The sequence below is a fragment of the Neopelma chrysocephalum genome, unplaced genomic scaffold, assembly GCF_003984885.1.
Source record: "Neopelma chrysocephalum unplaced genomic scaffold, ASM398488v2 Primary Assembly neopelma1_45, whole genome shotgun sequence".
Classification (NCBI taxonomy): Eukaryota; Metazoa; Chordata; class Aves; order Passeriformes; family Pipridae; genus Neopelma; species Neopelma chrysocephalum.
The window spans coordinates 2,251,297-2,274,278 of NW_020897704.1; the positions used below are offsets into that span (position 1 = coordinate 2,251,297).

A 22,982-nucleotide genomic window follows, 5' to 3' on the forward strand; every position below is an offset into this window, starting at 1 on the left:
CATGATTTAAAAATGCAGTATGTATAGATGTTAAGAAGTCAGGGGTTTTTTCCCACCTCTACACAAAGTTAGGCTATTAAGAATAAAGCCACTGTATAAGAGACACTGCCTGTTCTTATTTGAAGGGAGAAGGAAGAAAGGAGGTTTTTCAGAAATAGCAAAAAGCCACATCAGGTATTTCCTATCATTTCTGAAACATTAAGTTAAAAGACAGTTCCACACAACACAGCTCAAAACATTTAAGGAATCAAGAGAACAAACCAATTAAAAAAAACACAGTTAATATCCAAGAACGGATTCCCTACCTCGCATGTGCCCTGATAAGCACACAAGTCAGCTGCAATATCCTCACTGAAGATCTTTCACTGATGTGGAGAAAGTACCAGTGGATCATTAAGTGATGTTACAACAAAGAAGGGATGAAACAAGGGACTGCTGTTTAACAAACCTAAGCGATAAAAGTGCTTGTCTGGACTTAAGTCTGCAGTTGTCCAATAAAAAGATCCTTCACTCCTAATCAACAGTCATCCACTTGTAGATAGCTCACATTTTTCTTAATATCTTCAGATAGAAGTTCATTTACATTTCCAGTACCTCCTAGAACTCCCCACTTCAGTTAGAGCTGGCCAACTCCTATTCAAAACACTCACTGCTCAACAGTGGATCACAGAAGACCAACAATTAAAATGTGGGTAAACAGCATAGCATATAAACCCAAATCAAACAGCACATGATTAAGAGAGACATGCTTTTATCAGGCACAGCATAAAGATATTTTTAAATCCTACAATCTCAGTTCAGGACAACATATGGAAGACTTCAGCCTTCCTGAGATATGACATAACCATAACCACAAGCACGCTGCAGATTACAACATTCCAAGCTATCTCAGCTTATCAGATCATTTACGAGCTGACATGCACAACCTGGGGTTTCCACTGATGAGCAAGCTGAACATCGTCACTTCCTGTTTACCTGCACAGCATCACTGCACCTCACTGTGCTGCACCTCACAGCTCAATGCTGCTGAAGCCCTGGCTGGCCAGAAGGCAGCAGACACATGGCAAGGCAGTTATTTGTGTTTTGCAGTTGAAGTTGTACATATATTTACTTTCAGAACAGAGAGTGTGCTGCACACAGGCTGTCCATAAATTTGTCACTGTCCTACTGCCACGGAGCAAAAATTCTCACTACAGAAGAAAGACATTTTGTCTTGCAGTTCTGCTCCCATCTGCAGCCTCCCAAGAGACACTCAGATTCAAGGCATATATGACTGTTCCTTTCCAAAGCTCAGAGAATTTTCAGATGAAATGTTCAGGTCTACTTTTTTATTTTAATCCATTTTAAATTCATCAAGACTCTTAAGACTAGGATGATCCTTACACAACTAGAGCATTGTATAGATATGTAGATTAAACAGTTCTCAAAACTGTGTTTCATGGTCATACACAGAAACTGCAGACTGGGAATTCAAACCCTACAGATTCAAGTCAAGAATCAGTTTCATGCAACACATGGAATAAAACTGGAACTTGCATCTGTTTTGTCCTATTCCACTGCCTATTCAGCTATAAGGAAAACCAGCTCCCTTCCCTCAACATCTCTTCTACCAGCAACACACTGCCTTCTTGTACTAAGGTCCTCTCCAGCCTTCATCAATCGTTCCATTCTCTGTATAGTAACACTTTTCTACATGTTCCATATTTAATGCAAGTCCTTACGAGCAGATCCTCATACCCACTTTGAACATGAGTGAGCTTTTAGAAAAAAAAAACACATTAGAATTCAGAGCCATTTTTTAAGAGTTGATCGACTGTAGTTCCCTATCAATCCACTTAATAGTATACGTATCATGAAGTTCGCAAGTAAAAATCTTTAGAACAATGGTTAAATTGATTAAAGAAAGGATGTGAAGCATAAACCTCAGGAATTCATGAATTATCCCAGCTCTGGAACACTCATTAATGCGCCCCTGAAAATGCTATTCAGCATCTACTAGTACTACCAGGTAAAATTAAAAAAATGAGTATTTGCTTTGCAGAGATGATGTTTAGGTGAACTTTACTTACGATCTTTACACTTAAAGACAGAAAATAATAAGGAATTTTGACTTCTGATACTTAAGAGACTACTGAAGTAAAACAGCTAAATTGCTTTAAAAGAACTCTTTTATAAGAACACATTAATTTCATGCCAACATAAAACAAAGAACTCCCTTCAAAATATTAACAAATATGAGTAAAGGCTATTAAAAGTAAAACCTCTTTGAATAATAGCCAGTAACTGGTCTCGCAGTGGTGTGTACAACTTGTGTCCTGTCCTGTAAAGCAGACTCAATCCACTTACATAAAGGTACTTAGAGATGCAACCCCCCTCACACTTTCACTGTGCCACAATTCAACATGTATTAATTCCTCCTTCAGCAGTTCACATTTGAACAGAACAGTTATGGGAATTCAAGTCAGATACAAGGAAACATAACTGTACATAAGATTATTTTTTTTTATATACCAGCAACTGAATCTGCTATGAATAAAGTTACTCCTAGTAACAAGTCTTAAAAAGTAGATAACATATGGGGAAAAAAAAGAAGGCATGAAGATGTGTTAGTTCTATGATCCCTGGCCATATTCAAAGCTTACTACAGGGGTAAAACACTAGACATTAGTTGAATGCCTGGGAGACTGCTGCTTTTTATTTAGTTCTGGCAATAGGCAATTGCATGATGTTTGCATTTATTTCTCTCCCATGCCTCAGCTTCTTCATCTGCAGCATGTTGATATAGACCTCTACCTCTATAAAGTGCTTTGAGAACTACTGATGAAGAAAAAAAAATTATGCTGCTACAGACAGAAATAAATTATTTTTGGGGAGAGTGGGATGTGCGTGTCTACATTATCTTCTCTGCTAATAGCAAAGGTTAAGACGGGTTAATTTCCACATCACTAGGGTTATTTTTCTCCCCAGTGAATGAACATTAATTACTACCTGATAACCTGGTCGCTGTTCGCTGTTTTAGACAAGGAAATGGAGATATTCTTTTACCGCGGGGTATGTATGCCCCTTGAGTAAAGTGACATTTATTACAGCTAAAAGAGTTTCAAAGGTCTCTGCCTGTTGGCAGCTCCGTCTTTGCAAGTACCTGCACTGCATTTACCAATGTGCTGTGGAGGCCAAAAGCCACTGAAATTCACCCACATGCAAATAAACTTTAGCAGTTTGGAAGCAGTGGCACAGAATGGTGGTCTCATACAGCCAATTCTAATCAGATTTCAGGCACATTTCCATTTCAGACAAACCATGGCTTCAAGTTCTTTGTACCAAACTTACTAATGCTTTTATAAGTCACCATCACACTTAATTTTTACACACTATATTTAACACTTGATTCTTAAGATGGAAGAATAAAGAGTACAAAGCACATGACTCAAAACTTCCCACCTACCTGGTATTTCTCAGTGGTCTATTCCATGATAATCCTTGAGCAACAACAACCCCTGAAGTTTCAGTATGTAAGGATTGAAAAAAATATGAGACTACACCTCCCTCCCCCCCGCCCCGCCCCAAAAAAGTAGTTTTGAAAACTAGGCACACTACTCTAGTTCTGACAGAGCCCTTCAATAAGGGCAATCTCATCATCCCATACATCTAGATTGTTTTACAAAGGACCCCTTCTGAATTTACTACCCACTATCTGCATATAAATGCACAGAGGGCTGCTGAATGGGAAAGCTCCTTCCTTGGAGCCAAAATTCTTCTTCTGTAACTCCTTAAGGTGCCAGAATGTTACTTATCATGAGGTTGCCTGCTCTGCTGAACACAACCAGAAAAGCAAAAACTGTAAAGAATCTACTTATCTACAGTTAAAGTGTGCGCTTACACAACAAAAAACGTTGTAGAAAGAGGGCAGCAGGATGTATTTTTCCACTGCACTCAACTCTTTGGTGTCTATGTCCAGTCACCAGTTTCCAGTTAAAGAAAAAAAAATAAAAATCACACAATACTTCCTTTTTCCTTCAGTGCAGATCTGGCAGTTCTAATGAGCAACCATAGGCAGAAGTAAGAAACAAAGGGGCAGTGATATTGTTCTCAATTCTTTAAAATTCGCATGTTTGGATGGATCAGAACAAAAGCATCCTCATTTGAAGATAATTACCTCTCCATAACTGCTGTGTTCCTGTTTGTAACTTGTTAACGTTGTTCAGCAGCAATAACGTATATGTTACATGAAAAGTTAAAAGTATGTACCCACCTGAATTTACAGGTAATATAAAAACTATTTCACTCTACTTACAACAGTACCAAAGTAATACTATATCTCATGTGAGAAAAAGTTTACACTAAAGAAAATCAATATTTATTAAATCAATATAAGAGCTTAGAATCATAGAGTCACACCAATATAGTTAACATGAACACAGTATTTTAAGATATTTTAAAAACTTTTAGGACAAAAAATACTTGTTTCAAAAAACATTTAAAAGAAACATTAGGTCTGAAACTGACCTTTATTCTTTTTGTCTGAAGTAATTAAATACAACAAGTTGAGCCAAAATATAAACTTTTAATGAAAAACATTTTAAGATAGCTTTGTGAAACACTGACAACAATCAATCTATATTGCACTGGCAGTCCAATTAGCCAATATCATTACCCTAATCAAGCACCAGATCTGAAAAATTACATGCTTCAGTTTCTGAACTACTGTTCTGCAAGTCTCCAAGTCTATTCAGGAGCTGACAGCAGTTAACATGCTCAGTGTGAATGGTTCTTGGTGCTTGGGAGAACTGGCAACAGCTTTACTGTCAGGTCAAGTGTGTGTCACTTTTCTGAAAACCTCCGCTGCAATGATAAGTTACAGTGCTTTATGACAGTAAAATCAGCAGGTATATTGTTACAGCACACCAACATAATAAAAATGTGCATTAATACTACTTATAACCATTAAAATGGGGAAAAAGTTATTAATGACATACTGATTATTTTTTTCAGATGTATAACACCTTTGGAAACAAGATATTTCTTCTAAGGGCACTGATGCAACTTAAATCCCAATGACTCAAAGCAGACATTGGGTTTCTAGTTTTTGTATGGATATTTGCTTCCTTTGTGATCAACTAACTATACGGACTGCTCTGAGCACCTGAACAGCCTCAATCTGTTAGCATGGAAACAGAAAGCTCTTAATGTTGAGTGTATAAAAGATAACACCAGTCCCAGGAATATACAGTCTAGAAAAAACAAGCTGATTACCCAATTTAGACAGAGTTCAAGAAAAATCACATCCTACTCAAAAGATGTTGCATGAGTATAGAAATACCCCCAATCTCAGAAGAAATTATCACAGGAGTGGGACCTACATAATAGCAATGCATTAATGAATGGGTTGCTAGAAGTCTAGTATGGTAGTTTTTATGCACATGAGATTAAAGGCTGTATAAGTGGGTCCTTGAAAGACCTAGAAGTTAAATTGCCAGAAGCTTCAACACTGGTACAAACACTTCCTATAGGAAAATGGTGATGGAGTGTGTCAGTAACTCACCTGGACCTTGAGGAAGCCTGAGTGGGGGGAGGTGTGGATCTTGATTTCCTGATAGTCCAGTATCCACTCCTGGGCACATGGACTATTTACAGAAGATGAAGCAGATTTATAGGATAAATTGAAGGCTAGCCAACCTCCCTGATGGAAGTATCCCATTGAACATTTGTTATTCCAAAGTGCATCCTTAGAAGGCCACTGCCATCCACTATGAGGTGGGCAATATGATATACAACTTGAGAGTTTTATACTAGCTGATGTGGAACTAAGAGCTCTAAATCTGCCAATCCCTACGTAAAAGCTTCAGTTCTGCAACAAACACTACAGTCCTCTGAAGAATTCCAAAGTCAAAGAAGTGACATGTCTGTCAGTCCACTTCAGGACTACGTTACTCTGACAAATGAGGGCACTATGCTGCACTGAAGTGAAAAAACAACCTTGATGACGCATGGTAGACTTCCGTATTGATGGTTAGTTTGTTTATTTGGAATAAGCCAACTATGTAACATCCTTTCCTAATTCAAACTTGCATCATAGTGATACTGTTTGCATGCGGTGACCTTGAAGAAATTATTTCCAGCCATATGGATATTGGTACTGCATCATTTCATTGCTGGAACCATTACTGCAGCCAGAACTGACACTCAGGTCGCCATCCTGAAATGAAGACTAAAAGCACTCAGCTTCCAAATCCATGATGGATTGTTATCTCCTTTCTGCTCTGAAGCAAATGCTACCTGCTGTGGGAGAGAACTTCTTGTATGGCACTAAGCATCACCAGGGGACCAGTTCCTGCTAGTGCTGACTTACAAAAGTGACACTGGGAAAAAAATATGGCTTGAGGGGAAAAAGGGAATCACCAGACACTAGAGGGAACAAAAATAATAAAATAAAAGCTTCAGGGAAGTGTCTACAGAACTGAGGCATGCAAACACTGTCTAAGAGATCTAGGGGGCATAGAAGACAGAACTGAAAAGGGTCCTGAGCTCGTACCTCTACATCCCAGACAGAACCAATGATCAAGGTGACATATCAGAACAGACAGAGTATGTGATGATTATATTAATTACACTACACACCTTAAAACTGTCTCTAGAGTTCAAGTGAGAAATAAATTGTTGCATTTGAACTGACAAAAACCTGCTAAAACGCTACAAAATGCAGCTTCAAGTAAGATTCCTAGAGAACTTAGGTCATCCCTGGAGTCTCTGAAAATGGACAGAACTTTTCTTAAATTATTTACAAACTACTCATCAGAAAAGAAAGCTCTAGACAGGAATGCATTTTCTTGGCAGGCCAGTGCTCTGAAACCAAGAAGTGAAGTAAAGGAAATGCAGCAGTCTTTAAGGTCGTCCTTGCTGTACCTAATGCAGTCTGTAGAAGCATGGCTACAAGTTAGCTATGTCTCCTAAAAAATTTTTTTTCTCTGAAATCGGAGGAGATCAGAAACATGATAATATCAGTATCTGAATATCAGTAACAGATACACTTAATAATTTGTCTACTGCAGCAGGTTGTTACATGCAGAGGAACATTTTCATTTGCTGAAAAATTCTAGACACCTGCATTTTTTCAGGTTTCCAAGAGCAACTTCTAGGAGCAGAAAGACAATACTGAATTTTGTTGCTGTCAGGAAAGCTAGATCTGACTTTGACTTAATGTCAAAGCAGACAGTTATGAGCACAGCAGCAGGGCTGACCCTTATTCTGTGATGTATATGCTACTAACAACTCTAGAACAGACAGCTCACATCTCCCCATCCCCAGCACCACAGTTGCTTTTGTCTCCTGGCAGCTTCCACTGGTTGTGCAAATATCAGTTACTAAGAGCAGGGCCACTTTCTGGATATGGTGGCAAGTGGTACAACAGAAAACACATTTGCATAGAGGAACAAACTCTCTTACCAATACAACACAAATCAGGTAACGATGGCCCTATCCATACCACGTATCATGAACTGTGTTTACACCAAACCCATGCTCATTATTAATTTGGGTGACTACTTGCTAGCACTCAAACCTGTGCCAGGAAGTGTGCCAACAAACTGAACACCATGGACCATCACGGGACTGTGCCTGAGTTCACGCTACTGCCCTACTCCAGTTTGTTAGCATCAATGTGTTAGCACAGCTGGCTCACAGATCAGGGGTGAGAAAAAGGACAATGTGCATCCTTCTGCCACCAAACTTAAATGTGTGCTGTGTACCTCCCATTTTGAGCCTGTCGGTTCTGGTTATCTGGGACATAAAGGGATGATCCAGACAGGTACGGCCACTGTGAGGGACGGACTCCTCCATTATACAGTGTGAAGCACAGAGCAGCAGCATGATTACTTGTTCAACAAACAAATTTCATCTAAACAATATGAAGAGGGCAAACAAACAGACAGGATTTGTTGTGTACAGGTAGAAAAGCCCAGAAATGTTCAAAGAGGCTATTAAGGAAAAGCCTCAATGAAGAACTGAAGCATTCAAAGAATGACACAAAAAGATGAAGTGAAAACCATGACATGGAGATCTACATATCACAGCAAAATATTCAGCACCAAATCCATCTCCATGCATCCTAGCAAACAAAACTAACACAATTACAGGTTTATTGCATCTAGATGCTTGAACTAAGGCAAGGAAGGGCATGCTCTGTGCAGAGATACAGATTTATGATTAGTCTCTTGAGTAATACTGGCACCTGAAACTGATATGGAGAAACCTCTTAAAGACAAAACTAAAACATTTTTAAAGAGATAAATGGTTTGTTGAATCGCTACTGGGTTCTAGAGATCAAGTGCAACCAGCACTTTCTGCTGCAATCACACTTTAAATTCAAATTTCAAGCTACACAAACTGAGCACAGCGCTAACAGTACAGTGTAACACAAAGAGGTAAACACTGTTTAAGAAAGGTCAAAATGACAATACCTATTGTAGGGCTAAAAAATACTGGCTGATATAACACTGCAAAAAATTAAGCCCAAAACCTGTATTTTTTTAACTGTTATTTTTCAGGTTACTAAAAATACAAACACTAATAAATGTGCACCCAGTTATAAAACGAATCTCATATCTGAAATACTCTCAACTACAAACTAAAGCAAATAAAGAAGAAAACAGTACTGCATTTTATTTATTAGAAAATATTGTTTCCTTCTTTGCAAATGCAAGGGGAAGCTTTTGCCTGTGGTATTACACAGAACATACACCACTACAGGATGTTCATAGTTTTCTTCCTCTTTCCAGTTAACCACAAAAATCAAGCACAGTTTTACAGAGTGCAGCCTATTTGGATGCCTTTGTGTATATTTGGTGTCATAAGCCAAGTGATGTTTCTGTTTGCTTTGGCTGACTGAGGGGGAGTAAAGGGGAAAATGTCTACTTACAAAGAATGACCACATCTTAGCTGAGCTCAGAGAGAGCTGTCACATGGTTAGAGGAGCAGGAAATAACTTACAGTTCACTCAAAGCAGGACTAAGCAATTCTGTGGTTTCAGATCTGAGCCTGTAGAGTTGCTGAAGCTGTATCTTCCAGTATACAGCTTCCTAATAGAGCAGCTTATGAAGTTTAGAGTCTGGTCCTCCCTGGAGAAGCAGCAGTGGAGGGTGGAGCAGTGCAAGAAGCCTGAGGAATACCATACTCTGGGTTTTGCTTCCCCTTCTCACATCCACCAAAAGTTCTCTTGCCTATACTAATATTAGCAATGACCTCGGGCAGTGAAGATGAAATAGGTGAGAAATGTGTAAAGGCCAGGCCTTGGCTAAAGCACACGATGTCCACAGCAGCAAACAGCTGGCTGGCAGACTCCTCTCCTGTTTCTCTCCTGGTGCAGCACACAGCTGAGTTGAATACATGCCCTGTCTATCCCAGCACTGGGTATGGGTAGGACTACATGTCCGATGAGACACAAAGTTCATCAGCAAGAACAAAGCAGTTGTGGGACTGTTAAGTAGAAGGAGTAAAGGAGTGGAGGGAAGAACAGTGAGGAGGAGAGTCAGTCCTGCCTGGAGATCTTTGTGCAGATTATGGATGCAGGGGCTGAAAGAAGAAAGGAAGATCCTGGAAGCACTTGAGGTATAAGGGGGAAAGAGGAAGTAAACAGAGGAAACCCTTCTGCTGGGACAGGACAGAAAACTTGCTAAAAAAAAGAAAAAAGAGCATGTGTAATAAGAGAGGGCAAGGAGACCCTGATGAAAATGGAGACAAGAGATTTGGAGGACAGAGGTCACTACACAGGACTTCAAAGTACATCAGCAGGACGGGACTTACAAAAGAAAGAGTGGTTAAATGGATTCCTAAAACATAATTGCCAACTTTACAGTAATTACCTGCATAAAAATATTAAAGATATTAAAGCATTATTTTCTACATAGAAACTAAAATTCTTTTTAAGTTGATAAATTACTGCTTGTTAGAAAATGTACCAAGGAGATTGTAAAATATCTCTTACTTTTCTTTATCCCTAACACAGAAAAGTATTAATACAACAAATTTCTTTTCTTATCCACAAATCACATACAGATAGATGAATCTCTAGGCTATCACCTTGAGAGGGGAGAAAGCATTTACAATTTACTGCTAAAGTCCCATTTTCAAATATTCTTGTTCTCCAACAAGAAACAGCAAGACAAGTATTAGGCCTTATTACTTAATCTCAGCAAGTACTGGCTAACTTTTGGGAAAGCCATCATCAGTAACACTTGAAGTAAACACAAAGAGTTTGCAAAAGGGTTTGCAATCTCAGAGGCAAGACTTTACATAATTAAAAGTTCAAATAATTAAATACAGCTTTCTTAGCTGTTCAAAAGGCAAAAGTCACATTTTCTTTTGTTAGGTTGGTGTTTCTCAAACTGCAGGCACACAGTACCTTCACATACAAAATATGCTTATACAGGACCATATCTGCGCTCACTAAATACACTACTCCAATGCTGCAGTGGCTAATTAACAAGGGAGATAAAGGCAAAATAACGCATTTGCATTGAAGGGAAAGGAGACGAATGCAGGGGAATTCTGAATTACACATAAGATTCTGAAGGGCAAAACGGTGTGTGAAACCATCTCACAGAAACAGAAACACAACCTTGATTAGCAAGCCTTAGGGTGATCTTTCAGCTTTAAGCTAGACACACTGGAGAACTGGAAAACATAGTAACACAGTTTCTCAGAAAATGTAAAAAGAAAAGAAGCTGCTTTAAGAGTGAGGATTTAAAGAACAGCCAAATAGTAGAGGGAAAACTGTCTCACCAAGGTGGGGATACATGTATGAAAGCAAGCATCTAAGGTGAGCTACAATCTGCAGATCTGTCAGTATGTCGTGGAGCTTTGCAGCAACAGTTTCCTTGCCAGCAATGATTATCTCCACAGAACATTATGTCTACAGGAACTGAGTAATTCATTTAATGAACTCATTCCAGAACCATATACTCTCAACACAAGCATTCCAATTTGAGATGCCTGAAGTGTCATTCTCTGCACAAAGAGGTATCAGCAAAATTGTCTACCTTTAATTCATGGTTATTTGAGAAAACACTACCAAATTTGAAGAATTAATCAAGTGAGCAGCTTTCTAAGAAAGTGTACCCATGATTGTTTGCATTGCATCTTTTCTTTTTCCATTTGGCCCTTCTAGAACACTGCTCCTGTCATGTGATGATCACAGCACACTTCAAGATCTTCAAATTTAACTGCAACTATCCCTGAATGTAACTGTGCACCTACTGTTCCCATTTTATTGCTTATCCAACCATAAACAACACATCTGGAAGCCACAGAAGTTAGTGTGCCAATGTACCCAAGCAAATACCTTGAGAAACTAAACTGTCTTCTACAGTAACTGAGTCATGTCCCTGTATATAGGCTGTTTAAAACCTCTCAAGAAGACACACTTCTAGTTCCACTAAATCCACTTTGTATGATTTACTGTTACAAGGAAAACAAACTGTCCAATTAAAAAAAAAATCCCTCTGTGCCCAAGTAAGACTTAACGTCAGCCTTTCTTGAGAAAATTGTACCCTAACCTACCATAAGTAACTCTCTCTAGTGCCTATGACACATTTTCGTTACTTCCTGTATTTTATTATCTAGGTATTAGGTCATGAAACCATAAGTCTCCTGCACTATACTAAGTTTTATTTCTGTACTACAAAGATTCCTCAAGAGACAAGCCTACAAAACATGCTCAGTGGAGGACACTATAAATCTTACCACACAGCTTTAAGTCAAGAGCAAACTTTCTCAGCAAACTGAGCATTCCACAGACCCCATCTACTCTGCAGACAGTTCTGTCTACAAAAGGTTGATGACAGAATCAGGCCTTTTGTCAAGCTGGTTAATGAACTACTGCCAAGTTTCTAGGTGGCACTCACTCATCATATACAAATCACTTCAATGCTTCACTCCACCCATTCCAGCACTAGGCAATTGCTGCCATTGCCGTCACCTGTAGCCACTACTAATGACGGCAGTAGATGAATTCTTAATGCTGGCACTACTAGAGACACTAACAGTGGAACAATAAGCATCATAAGAAGTCCCAAAGAAAAAATGGATGAGTTTTTTCAGGGGGTAGTACCAGAACTCCTTCAAAAGAAGAAATTTGAGATCTAAAATTAGAACACTCTCCATTATCACGTTTTTACCCTGAAATTGCATGGTCTAAGATGGATCTTACACATTTTACTTGCTACAAATTTGGCTTATACTAAATCTTTGAGAACCCCAGAAGAAATAATCACAGAGAAAAATGTTCTAGTGATAACAAATTCAATACACTATTTACAAGCAGATAATGCCAAGAAATCACATCAATCTTCCATTAAAGGAAGAACAAAGTAGTCTTTATATTGACATATTTGCATGAAATAGCAAAGTCTTTATCTTCTAACAAGAAACTACCTCTTCCTTGCATGTTCTCTTAAGCAAGGGGTATCTGGACATCTTGGTGGAAATCTTGCATTCAAAACATGACTGTTCATCTGAATCCTAAGTTAAACCTTTGCCCTCCTCTAAATTCCTCAATATGGTTCTTAGCTGTGAAGAATAAGTAAGTTACAATATAACACCTTGTGACTACAAATTGGTTTTGTATTGTTGTGTATGTACACCATAGGATTCCAGAGCACTTATCAGGAGCATGAGTGGTATGTTTGATCAGCTGATAACCACAGAGATGCTGAGAGACTTTTGGCACTTGACTACCTCAAAACCAGAGAAAAGATCTACAAAGATGCTCAGAAAAGAATGTAAGAGCGCTGAAGACTTAATAGTGTGAGACACTTGTTCCAGGTCTCTCTCACTAGATCACCTCCTGTTTAGCAATACATAATGCTTCACAACAGAGATACAAACTGACTGTAAAAGGACTCATCCTGCATGTCAAGACATAAATTTATGTGTCTAGCACATGAGGTACAAGCACGGTCAGGAGAGATGGTACCACTACAGCCACTGAAGCAAAGATAGAAATTCAGCTGATAATCTGAAGTTTTTATCTTAAATTGAATAGGAGATTTAGATAACTGACAGGGAGGTTTACTGACAATGTTGGGATTTTAACATCTAAATTTCTGTCTCTTACTCTTGAACCAAATCTCTTTGTGAATTGTTGCTTTGTCTCAAATACATACAGCTCTGAGATGCAATAGTGTTCACAAGTGGTCTCAAAACATTTCTCATCCATGGGTAAATAATGTGTTTACAGCATAGTTCACTGCCTTAGCTTAATAGCAAGCTGTGAGGAAAAGAAGCATGAGAAACACTTTATGATAAGGATGGTGGTTGAGCCATTAGCTGAAGGGTCTGATAGGACCTGTTACTGTGAAAATCAGTTTTGTAGGCACAGGTTTGGTTCAAAGAAACTGTCAAAACCCAGTGTCATTCCCCCTAGAATGGAATATTATTGCTGACAAGTTGTTTAGGGAACTGACTAGTGGATACCAGTGAGGCATCTGAAGACATTACATGTCTTTTGTAGAACAGGACAGACCTCAAAAGAAATCCAGGCATAACTCTCAATGCTCTTCTGTTCCACAAGACTCTGTCCTTTACACTTTGTCTTCTTCCTCCAAATTTCATTTAAAAATAAACACAAAGATGAGAGAATCACCACTGAACTGATGACTCAGTTCTCCTTATGTATATAGGAGAGAACTCTTTTTTAAACTGCAATGTGAACTTTCTTTGGATGTACAGACTGCAGCTTAAACTCAAACTGAGAAGTCCCAATACCTCTTAGGGACATAAAGTTGCCCATCATCTGTAGTTGCCCAAACCTGCAGTCCACTTTCAAGTCTTAGTTCATGCTGTTTTCATGCGCACAAGTAATCTTACAAGTCCTTTCCTGATAAAACCTTTAAATCTTATCAATTAAGAGCTATAAGTGCCATTCAGGTTTTTATTTTGTTTTATCTCAGCTATTACTGTAATTTGTCCTTTGGCTCTGATACACAAACTTATTCTGGTCACATGCACTTTAAAAGCAGCCAAAACAGTTTTCTTAGTTTACTGCTGTGTCACTTCTCTTTTTGCATTCTTCACCAGTTCCTGTTTACGATATCAACCATGGCAAGATCTTAGAAGTAACAACATATTCCCAGCCTTACTTACTACACCTTATCCAAGTGTTGAGATCCACTTCTAAGTGGTATAAAATATCCATACTCCATATGACCTACTTTTAATGCTACTTCTAATGCAATCAAGTACATACTTCTCTTGTTTTCTTTCCTAAGGCTTCTCAAAAAATTAATTCTGCAGAATAAAGCAGTTTTTCATCAGTGACATTTCTCAACAATATTAATAATGTAAATTATAAAAGTTACTTCCCCATTACAAATTAATGGGACATCTAGCACTTGTATCTTCTTATAAAACTCATTCCTCAGAACAAATTTAAAGTAACTGATTTGTAATAAAACAGATTTAAGCAAAAACTTCCAAGTCTGGCATAATCACAAAAATATTTCATTAAAATGCATAAAAGTAATCTCATAGCTCACTTTACTATAACTTTACATAAAATTTTATTTCCACATTATGATAAAAAAATAGTTACTGAAAACTTTCTACAGATAGCAAATTTTACACCTGACCTAGATAACAAATGTCACAAACCTGAATGAAAATTAGTGACATGTCTAAACAACAATGGAAGTCCTAAAGGGCTACATTACAGTGGATACCTGCTGCAAGTAGTTCTACATTTGGATTTATATTTCAGCCAAATTAACTATAGCTGCAGCTTTGACTACGAGTGAGTGGCTTGATTTTGGAAGCCTGATCTGTCATGGGCAGAGGTATTTTAATTACTTATAGATTCAGATAAACATTTTACAGCTCAGCAAGTTGGGGTGGGGGGGAAGAGAGTAAAAAGGAAAAAAAAAATCAATTACCCTCTGTATGTACACTGGACTACTAGTCAATGAGATTCCCAAAGTATCAGCCATAGTCCAGAAAATGGTATCAACCTCAGCAAGACACAGAGCAATGGCTCTTCACCACTTCACCCACTCCCAGGTAACTTTTGTATTTATCAGTCATCATTACTTAAGATGCTATTGAAACTATGTCAGTTTTGGAGTTCATCCATTGTAAGTGCTCAATCAAAATTACACTACTTGATAAATTCCTTTCTTTTCTATAGAACAAAAATCAGGTAGCTGAATCCTTAATGTCATTTCAAAGTAGCTGCCTTGTTATCAGTCAGAAACAGAGACAAAAGAAAGACTGAAACAAATCAGGTCCAGAGCGCCATATACTTTCTTAACCAACCCCTTCCGGTCTGAGAGCAGCACTATGCCCTCCATAAGAACTCTATAAATTATTACTATAAAGAGCATCAAGGATCATAGTTTAGTGTCTCAACTGTTCCTCTGGTGTCATTGCAGTAGTGATCTAAACATGAGGTCTAGTCAAACAAAACCTAAAATTATGTTGATGTGGCAAATGCACATCCCATCCAGCAGCCTCTCCATACCCCACAGTGACAGAAACTCCACCTGTGGCAGCCAGGCAGCCCAGACATTTCAGCTGATGTCTGAAAGCAAGCATGCAGCATCCTACAAAACTCGCAAAATCTTCCTTCCTTAAAAAGCAGCATTTACAGTCTGAAGCTTAACTAATGAGTAATTCAAACATGGATATTAAGAGATCAAATATCCTGTACATTAAGGCAAAAAGATATTTATCAGCATAGCATGTTACCCTTGAGTCAGGCTAGAAGGTCAAGAGTACCAAGCTGGGCTCTGACAGACACTGCGGATTCAAGTTAGACAGCCAAAGCTGTTACCATCTCCAGGTGCTCATCCCACTTCTCTGACAGACACTGCCCTCCAAGGGACAGAGATATTCAATCTATCCATGAATTTCTTTCTGAATTTCTGTCTCATGCCACACAGGAAGCCAAAAAGCCTGGTTAAACATCTCTAGAGCTTTAGTGCTCAAGTCCTCATGATTGAGCAGAGATCCTCAACTGCAGTAAGATGAGCCTATGCTTAACTTAGAGAGCACATAGGGCTGGGGAAAAGAACGGACCACTATTAGAAGAACCTCACTGGAAAGTCATCCAACGTTCAGAGTAAACCATAAGAATGTGTAGTTTCAAGCAAGCCACGTCTAGAAAGCTGCAACCTGTCACAAATCACACGACTACCAGATCGCATGAAGCTATTTACCTCCTGTCTGCTTTCAACATACTATCTGTGCAGAAAAGTTGAGAACTTGAGTAGGTGAGTGTTACAGCTCAGTATAACAAAAATTCAAAGTGTGTTCACTTGATGAGAAAATCCAAGTTGTAGAAAAACAAACTGGAAATCAATTTACACATACAAATTCCTGCACTATTTTTTATATTTAGAGAAAAATTGGTGCTTTTTTCTTTTTTAGCAAAAAGCTGAGGATATAAAATGTGAGCCAGTTCAATTAACTGAAGGTGGTTTTTAGGAATCTATACTTTTCAAAACATATGCTTTACAGTCGCACCTTCTCACATATTTAACTTACAGCATCCTATTTAACCCACCTCAATGTAAATATTCTCTATTTCCTGTTCAGTTACTGCATCTTACACTTTCCTTGCAACAGTCAGTTTGATCAACAATACCATTTCAAAGTCCAAAGAGTTATGTGGAATCATTATGACTACACAGATATCCTGCTTTAAGTCACAGTTTTAAGTTCATGAAACAGTCTCCATGGCTTTACAGCAAGTGCCTAACAGTATTTTAGTACTGGACACAGAACATCAGAAGACATAATTTTCAACGGATTCCAAAAAGCAGCATTTTTTTCAAAATAAAATTTTTTTTAAAAGCCGATTCTTTTCTAATTTAAGCGGTTAACTTTTGAAGCCTTCAAGTGCTTCTTTAATACAGATAAATACAGCTTTGGCACAGTTTTACATTAACGTGCAAGAAGGTATTAGGAAAATAAACTTACTGATATAGAAACAGGAAAAAATGCAGTATTTGAGTCGCATCTGAATACATGAACCTGTTGTTTAGGCTAAGAAAAGTACAGACTAAACCCAAGGCGGGCCTAGCACTGATACGAGCCTTCCTACAACTTCGTCAACACTCCTTTGTTGTACCGCTGGTGTACCTGGGGCCCGTCCCAGCCTCGTCGAGCAATGGGACTTGTGGAACCCCGAGGCCCGCGGCTGCTCCCTCGCCGGTTCCCCCCGGCAGCACCCGGCTCGGCTGCAGGGCGCGGAGAGCTCCATGTCCGGACGGTGCCCGCAGCGGCATCCGAGGCGGTCCCGGAGCCGCCCGGCCGGGGCGAGGCCGGGCCCGGCGCTCAGGGCCGGCCGAGGGGCCGCCGCCGCCCATCGCCCCCCGCCCCGCGCGGGCCGGGCGGGCAGCGGGGCCTGGGACGGGGCAGCGGAGCGGGACGAAACTTCCGCATCCCCAACTTCCCGGCGCCCAGCCGGGCTGTCCTCACACGCCCCCGCCCGCCCCGGGCCCCGGCCCGCCGCGTCCGGCTGGGAACGGCCCGGCGCGCCCCCCGCCCCTCGGGCCGGGACTCACCACGCATTTCTTGCCGAGGAAGCCGAAGAGGCTCTCGTTCTCCTGCGGGGTGAGCAGCAGCGAGCCCACGTTGGTGACCCGCCGCGGGGGCTGCTGCTGCGGGGCGCCGCTCATGGCCGGGGCCGGCCCGGCGCTGCCCTCGCCACCCTGCGACCGATGGCGCCCGCGGTCCCTTCCTCCTCCTCCGCCGCCGCCGCCGCCGCGGCCTCACAGCAGCCGCATCGCGGAGCCTCCCTCGCGGAGTCGGGGAAGGAGGAAGGCGGAGAGGGGCGGCGGGGCCTTGGCCGGCTGCCGGCCTGCGGGGAGGGCGCCGGGGAGGGTGTTCCGGGGAGCCGGGAGCGGTGCAGCCGCGCCAGAGCCGCTCCGCGCCGAGCCCGATCCCGATCGCTCCCGCCCCTAAACTTCCAACTCCGGCCCGGCCCCGGCGGCCGCGCGATCCAACATGGCAGCGGGGGCGGGCGAGACCACAGAGCGCCGCAGCCGGGGGGGGGAGCGCGGCGAGCGCGCGGCCGCCGCGACCATGCGCCGCGCGGGGGAAGAGGGGGGCGTCGCTTTCAGATCCCGCCCCCGCGGTACCTGCCGGGCCGGGATAGGGACAGGGCGGGGAGAAGGGGCAAGGGGAGGAGGAGGAGGAAGAAGAAGAAGAAGAAATTGACGAAGAGGAGGAGGAAGAAGAGGAGCGGTCCCCGCCCCCTGTCCCGGGTGGGACCCGCCGAGATGCTGCCGCTGTGCCGGGGGCCGTGGGAGCGGCCGTGAGGGGCAGCGCGGCCCGGACGCCGCCGCGGGCTGCGGGTGGGGGGCGTGGGGAGCCCGGGCCCGTGCGGGGATCACCCGGAGCGCGAAGGGGCCCGGCAGGGATTAAATGTTCTCTGAGCGTGGGGGGTCCGGGCCTCCCGCGGGTGCGGGAATCAGCATGTGCTGGAAGCCTTTCCATTATCAGTGGAACCCCATATAATTTGTAACTAAAAAAAAAATCTTTCTTCCTCTTGCGGCGGAAAGGAAGCTGTTTCCCCATGGTTGGCGGCGCGATTGCCCAGCCGGGGGTGTCACCCACCCCCCGCCTCACGCTGCCTGCCACAGTCTGAGGTGAAACACCTCAGAATAGGGGTAGGCATTTCAGGCTCTCCGGGAGTCAGCTACTGAGGAGAAATGACGTACACAGCAGCCTTTGTCAGACAGATTTCCCCCTGCTTTGCTTCACAGCAAGTAGCTGTAATGGAGATTGAAGACCTTTCAAAGCCCAAAGATCCAGAGCACAGCTGTCTTATGCCCAATGTGGCTTTCAGCTGCACAAAAGGAATGTTCACTAAGGTGAAAAACAGTGATCAACTTGCTAGTTTTCTGTCGTTTTAGGTGAATGTGTTGGCTTCTCATCCTCTGGTAAATTAATTGTCTATTTGGCAGGTGCTAAAGCAATCCCCCCATCGCAATTTACTTTGTACTGTAGGAAAGAACTGAAGAAGCACAGGAGGAAAACCTGGGGACGCAAGTCTTTATACAAAGCTGTACTGGCTTTTCTTCATATCTTCCAAAAGATCAGGCTGGAACAGATGGCAGCCCCTTCTGCTCTACTTATAGGCCCTTTTGCCTGTACTTAAGTGCCTGTAACTGTGTCCAAAAAGTGTAAGGAAGGGAGAATATGGCAGAAAATCCTGATATTGCAGCATTAAAATAATTTGAAATGCATGCATATACAGGACTCCTCAGTTTGCAGGTATCACAGAAGGGAGTTGGGTCTTATTGTAAAGCAAAAATAGTAGGAACCAATGCTTCCAAAGTACTTCTCAGCAATCCTAAATTCTTTAGTTTTACACACGTCTTTGTATAAGTATGTCCATATTTTAGTGGAATGGGAAATATTTTAACTATAGAATATTGGCTGCATTTTGTTCATTGCAAATGTACATAATGAGATAAAACAGATGGAAGTACTTTACAAGATACTTGATATTTTGTGGGATTTTGGGGAGGGTGGTTTGTTTTTGGTTTGGGTTTTTGGCAGGTTTTTTGGGGGTGGGGGTGTGTGCATGTTTTATTTCATAAAACAAACAATTATTGTATAGCCAAAGCCATTTTGAGGAAATGTACACACCTCCCTTGTGTGGTCACAGTGTAAATATCTAAAAATATAGTATACTTTTGAAGGATACCTGCTGGTACTGTCTTCACCTTCTAAGCACTTGCGTTCCTTGATTATTCTTTTTTTCTCATTTCTGTTAGCTTTTGCTGTTCTTGTATAGATCTTGCCATTCAAAGAGAGTTCTGGGTGTTACGGGTGATACATTTTGCTTCATACTGTTCTTTTCAGACCAGCTGGCTGGTAGCTGTTCCTAAGGGCCTTGTAACCTTCAGGCTCTTTTGTTAGAATTTTATTTGCTTTTTTAATAGGGGTATGCAGGAAAGGGAAGGAAAAAGGTCTATTTTCAGACCCTGTGTTTCATTAAATATGCAAAAGCTGTTTCTGTTTTTATATCATGGCTAAGCATCGAGTCCTGAAGGGAAGTGGAAATATCAGTATCTGGTGGTACATCCAAGGGATCCACTGAAAAATAGATTTTTGTCTTTGATATTTCTGTTTGCAACAATATCAGTGAAGAGCTGCTATTTCTGCATAAAACTTAAAATTTAAGCAAAGTTCTCTCCAGGAAAGCCACCAGGTAGAATTGCCTATCTATATTTTGAAGAAATTGCAGTGGTCTTGCAGCCTTAGGGAAATTACAGTTGTTTATTCGAGATTGTCCTCTGAATTTCTCTCTGTAATCCTTACGGTTCGAGCTGTGTTACCCATTGCTGATGTCTGTGAGCTTCATGGGAAGCTGCTCTTCTTTTGTATTTTTCCATTTCAGGATACCAGCTCATAGCACCAAGGTACTGAAATACATTGGAAACGGCATAATGTGTATCAATATAAGCAAGTGTCATGACTTTAAAGATCTGTATTATAAATATCTATTTAATAAACAGATTTTATTATCCTTGTCAGACTTACCTTTGACAGAAAATTGAATTTTGTCTTTAAATGTGAATCTCTATAGCAATTGTTCATACTTTTGAGTTTCACAGTTTAAATATTCGCACAATTTCAGAACTAACATTCTGCAATCAAAAATGAAGTAAAAAGGTGAGGAAAACTTTCTACTTAATTTTTCTAGTGCTGTGAATCATACATTAAAGGTTTTATTAAAGACTGAACTGTGTAAAGGAAAGAAGAAGTTAGTTGTCCAAGGATTATTTTTTTTAATAGTGTTTCCCAAATCTTGATCTTGTCCCAGTCCTGAATTAGGTCACAATTTAGTTTTCTTATTTTCCATAAGATGAAGAGAAAGTTGATTACACCAAAAAACAAGCAGGTGTAATGGAGAATGTATGTCTCCACAGGAAAAAAAAATTCCCCCTGTCTCTTCCATCTCGTGTTATTCTCGGTGACAAGTAGAACTGTCTGGGACAAGTGCAGACCTCGCTGTAGCAACCACATCAGCGTGGCTGGGGGAGATCAGGAGTGGGAGCTGTGATTACTGTCACCGCACGGGAGGGACATGTCAACAGGGCAGCCCGGGAGTGAACAAAACGGAGGAAGAGCTGCTTTCCCTCAATACCCTTCTTGGTTAGGCCTGAAGAAAACATCAGCCCACTCACTGCAAAACCGCTTGGTAATTGAAAAAGAGGAACTGTCTTTGTGGTTGGAAGCGGGTTTGGAGCTGTGAAGACACAAGTTCTCTTTTTTTGAGTAAACCACATTGTTTTTCTCTGCAGGGACCTCACCGAAAAGGACTGAGTTTGCATTGTTACTGGATCGATGTCAAATAACGTATTAGTTATTTTACTGATAAAAGGCTCATTCACTTGTACTCTCTGTGTACTGAATCTTTAAAAGTTTAGGAATCCTAGCCCACTCTGGAGGTAACTGAATCATCTATTAAGTTACAGCTCATTTCAGATTCAGTCACTGCATTTCCTTTCTCAGAGACTTTACATTATCTGTTTCAGACGAGTAATAGTCTGGAAGAAAGAGGATCTGAAGCCTATGGTGTTTTTTTTTCTCTATATTGAATTTGTATGCTGTAGATTTCAATTACAGAAGGACATGAATTAGCAACAAAAGTTGCAAAAGATGACAAGTTTTACTTTAATTGGTCAACAAGGCCTCTGCTGATTCCATATGGATGTGGAAGTGTAGTGGCAGTAGGAAGAATCCTCTCCTTTGGTGGGCAGGCAGTGCAGCAGAGCGTCCTTGCTGTGAGAGTGAGCAGGCTAGAGCCTGAGAACCAATGCCGTGGGACAATAAGTTCTTTCATTTCTTGCACGAATGCTGTCTTGGGTGCCAGCTAGAACTTTTTCTTTCCCTGTAGTCCCCATTATACATGTCATTTTGTTTGCTGTATCTTTTCTAGCCCTCATTTTTTACATCAGATTGTTTACTTCAAGAAAAGTAATTTGTGCCCTTCCATTTTGCTCATCAAAGGATAATATTGATTTTGCTTTGGATGTACAATCATACTTTCAAGTTATGGGAAAATCTAGCTTTTTCAAGAGCTCCTCAGCAGTTCCTTTGAGGTCTGAAGCATAAGACTACATCACTCTCCTTTTCAAGATTATGGGGAAGACGGACCAAGCAACATAGTGGGATTTGAGATCTCTCTCCTCTCATTTATTGATCATTGCCTACAGCAACTGTGGAACACTTCTGTAGCTGCTCTGCAAATTAGAGGAAAACATTTTTCTTTCCCTGGCCCAGCTGGCATCTAACCTTGCATTGGAGTTTGTCTTCAAAATTGTATGGCGCAGGTTTTGTTGAAACACGTTTTATTCTTTACTTGGTTTATACCTCAGCAGATGTATGACTTCTTGAGTTTTACACTCAACAGTAGCCATGAGTGGAGTAAATAATTTAATCTTGATTTATTCACAGATATTAAAAGGAAGAGTTATTCCTTCCTGTAAGTTTCCTGACACTTTTTGAATTCAATATAGTGAATTCCCCCCTTCAGGCATTAGTCAGCCACCATGGAGCTCAAGAATATCACCAGTAAAAAAAAGCAAAAGAAAAACATGTTCTTTCCTTACTGTGATCTGCAGATCCGTTGTTAGAGCACATTTCCTTAACAACAGAAATCTTGCTCTGGCTTTGAAACGTCAGTTCTTGTTTGCAGCGTGACTGACCCCCCACCCTGCTCAGCATGGTTCTGACCGGGAAGCCTCGTCATTACTGAGCGGAGGGGAGCACAGACAAGTGCATTCAAAATCCACCCTTTTCACTGTAAGCGCTAAGCACAAAGTACGTACTTGCCCTCTAAAATCTGGCTTGAGGTTGATAGCTTACTCCCAATAGGTCAAATATGTAATGCAACTCAGCAACAACTGCCATTTGGATCCTGACAGATGATTTAATAACTTTATTGTAGTTTTTATTTCTTTTTTTCTTTTAATTCT

At 40.9% G+C, this 22,982-nt stretch overlaps 1 protein-coding gene across 2 annotated transcripts in view; it reads right to left on the minus strand.

The window, feature by feature from the left end:
- WASL (Wiskott-Aldrich syndrome like) overlaps positions 1 to 18,043 on the minus strand; it is a 49,608-nt gene extending 31,565 nt beyond the window's left edge. For both annotated transcript variants that reach the window (XM_027679182.1, XM_027679181.1), the window contains exon 1: positions 17,553 to 18,043. In XM_027679182.1, coding sequence (XP_027534983.1) covers positions 17,553 to 17,666 — 114 coding nt within the window. In that variant the 5' untranslated portion in view covers positions 17,667 to 18,043. The remainder of the gene's footprint in view (positions 1 to 17,552) is intronic.
- Positions 18,044 to 22,982: the final 4,939 nt, after the last annotated feature.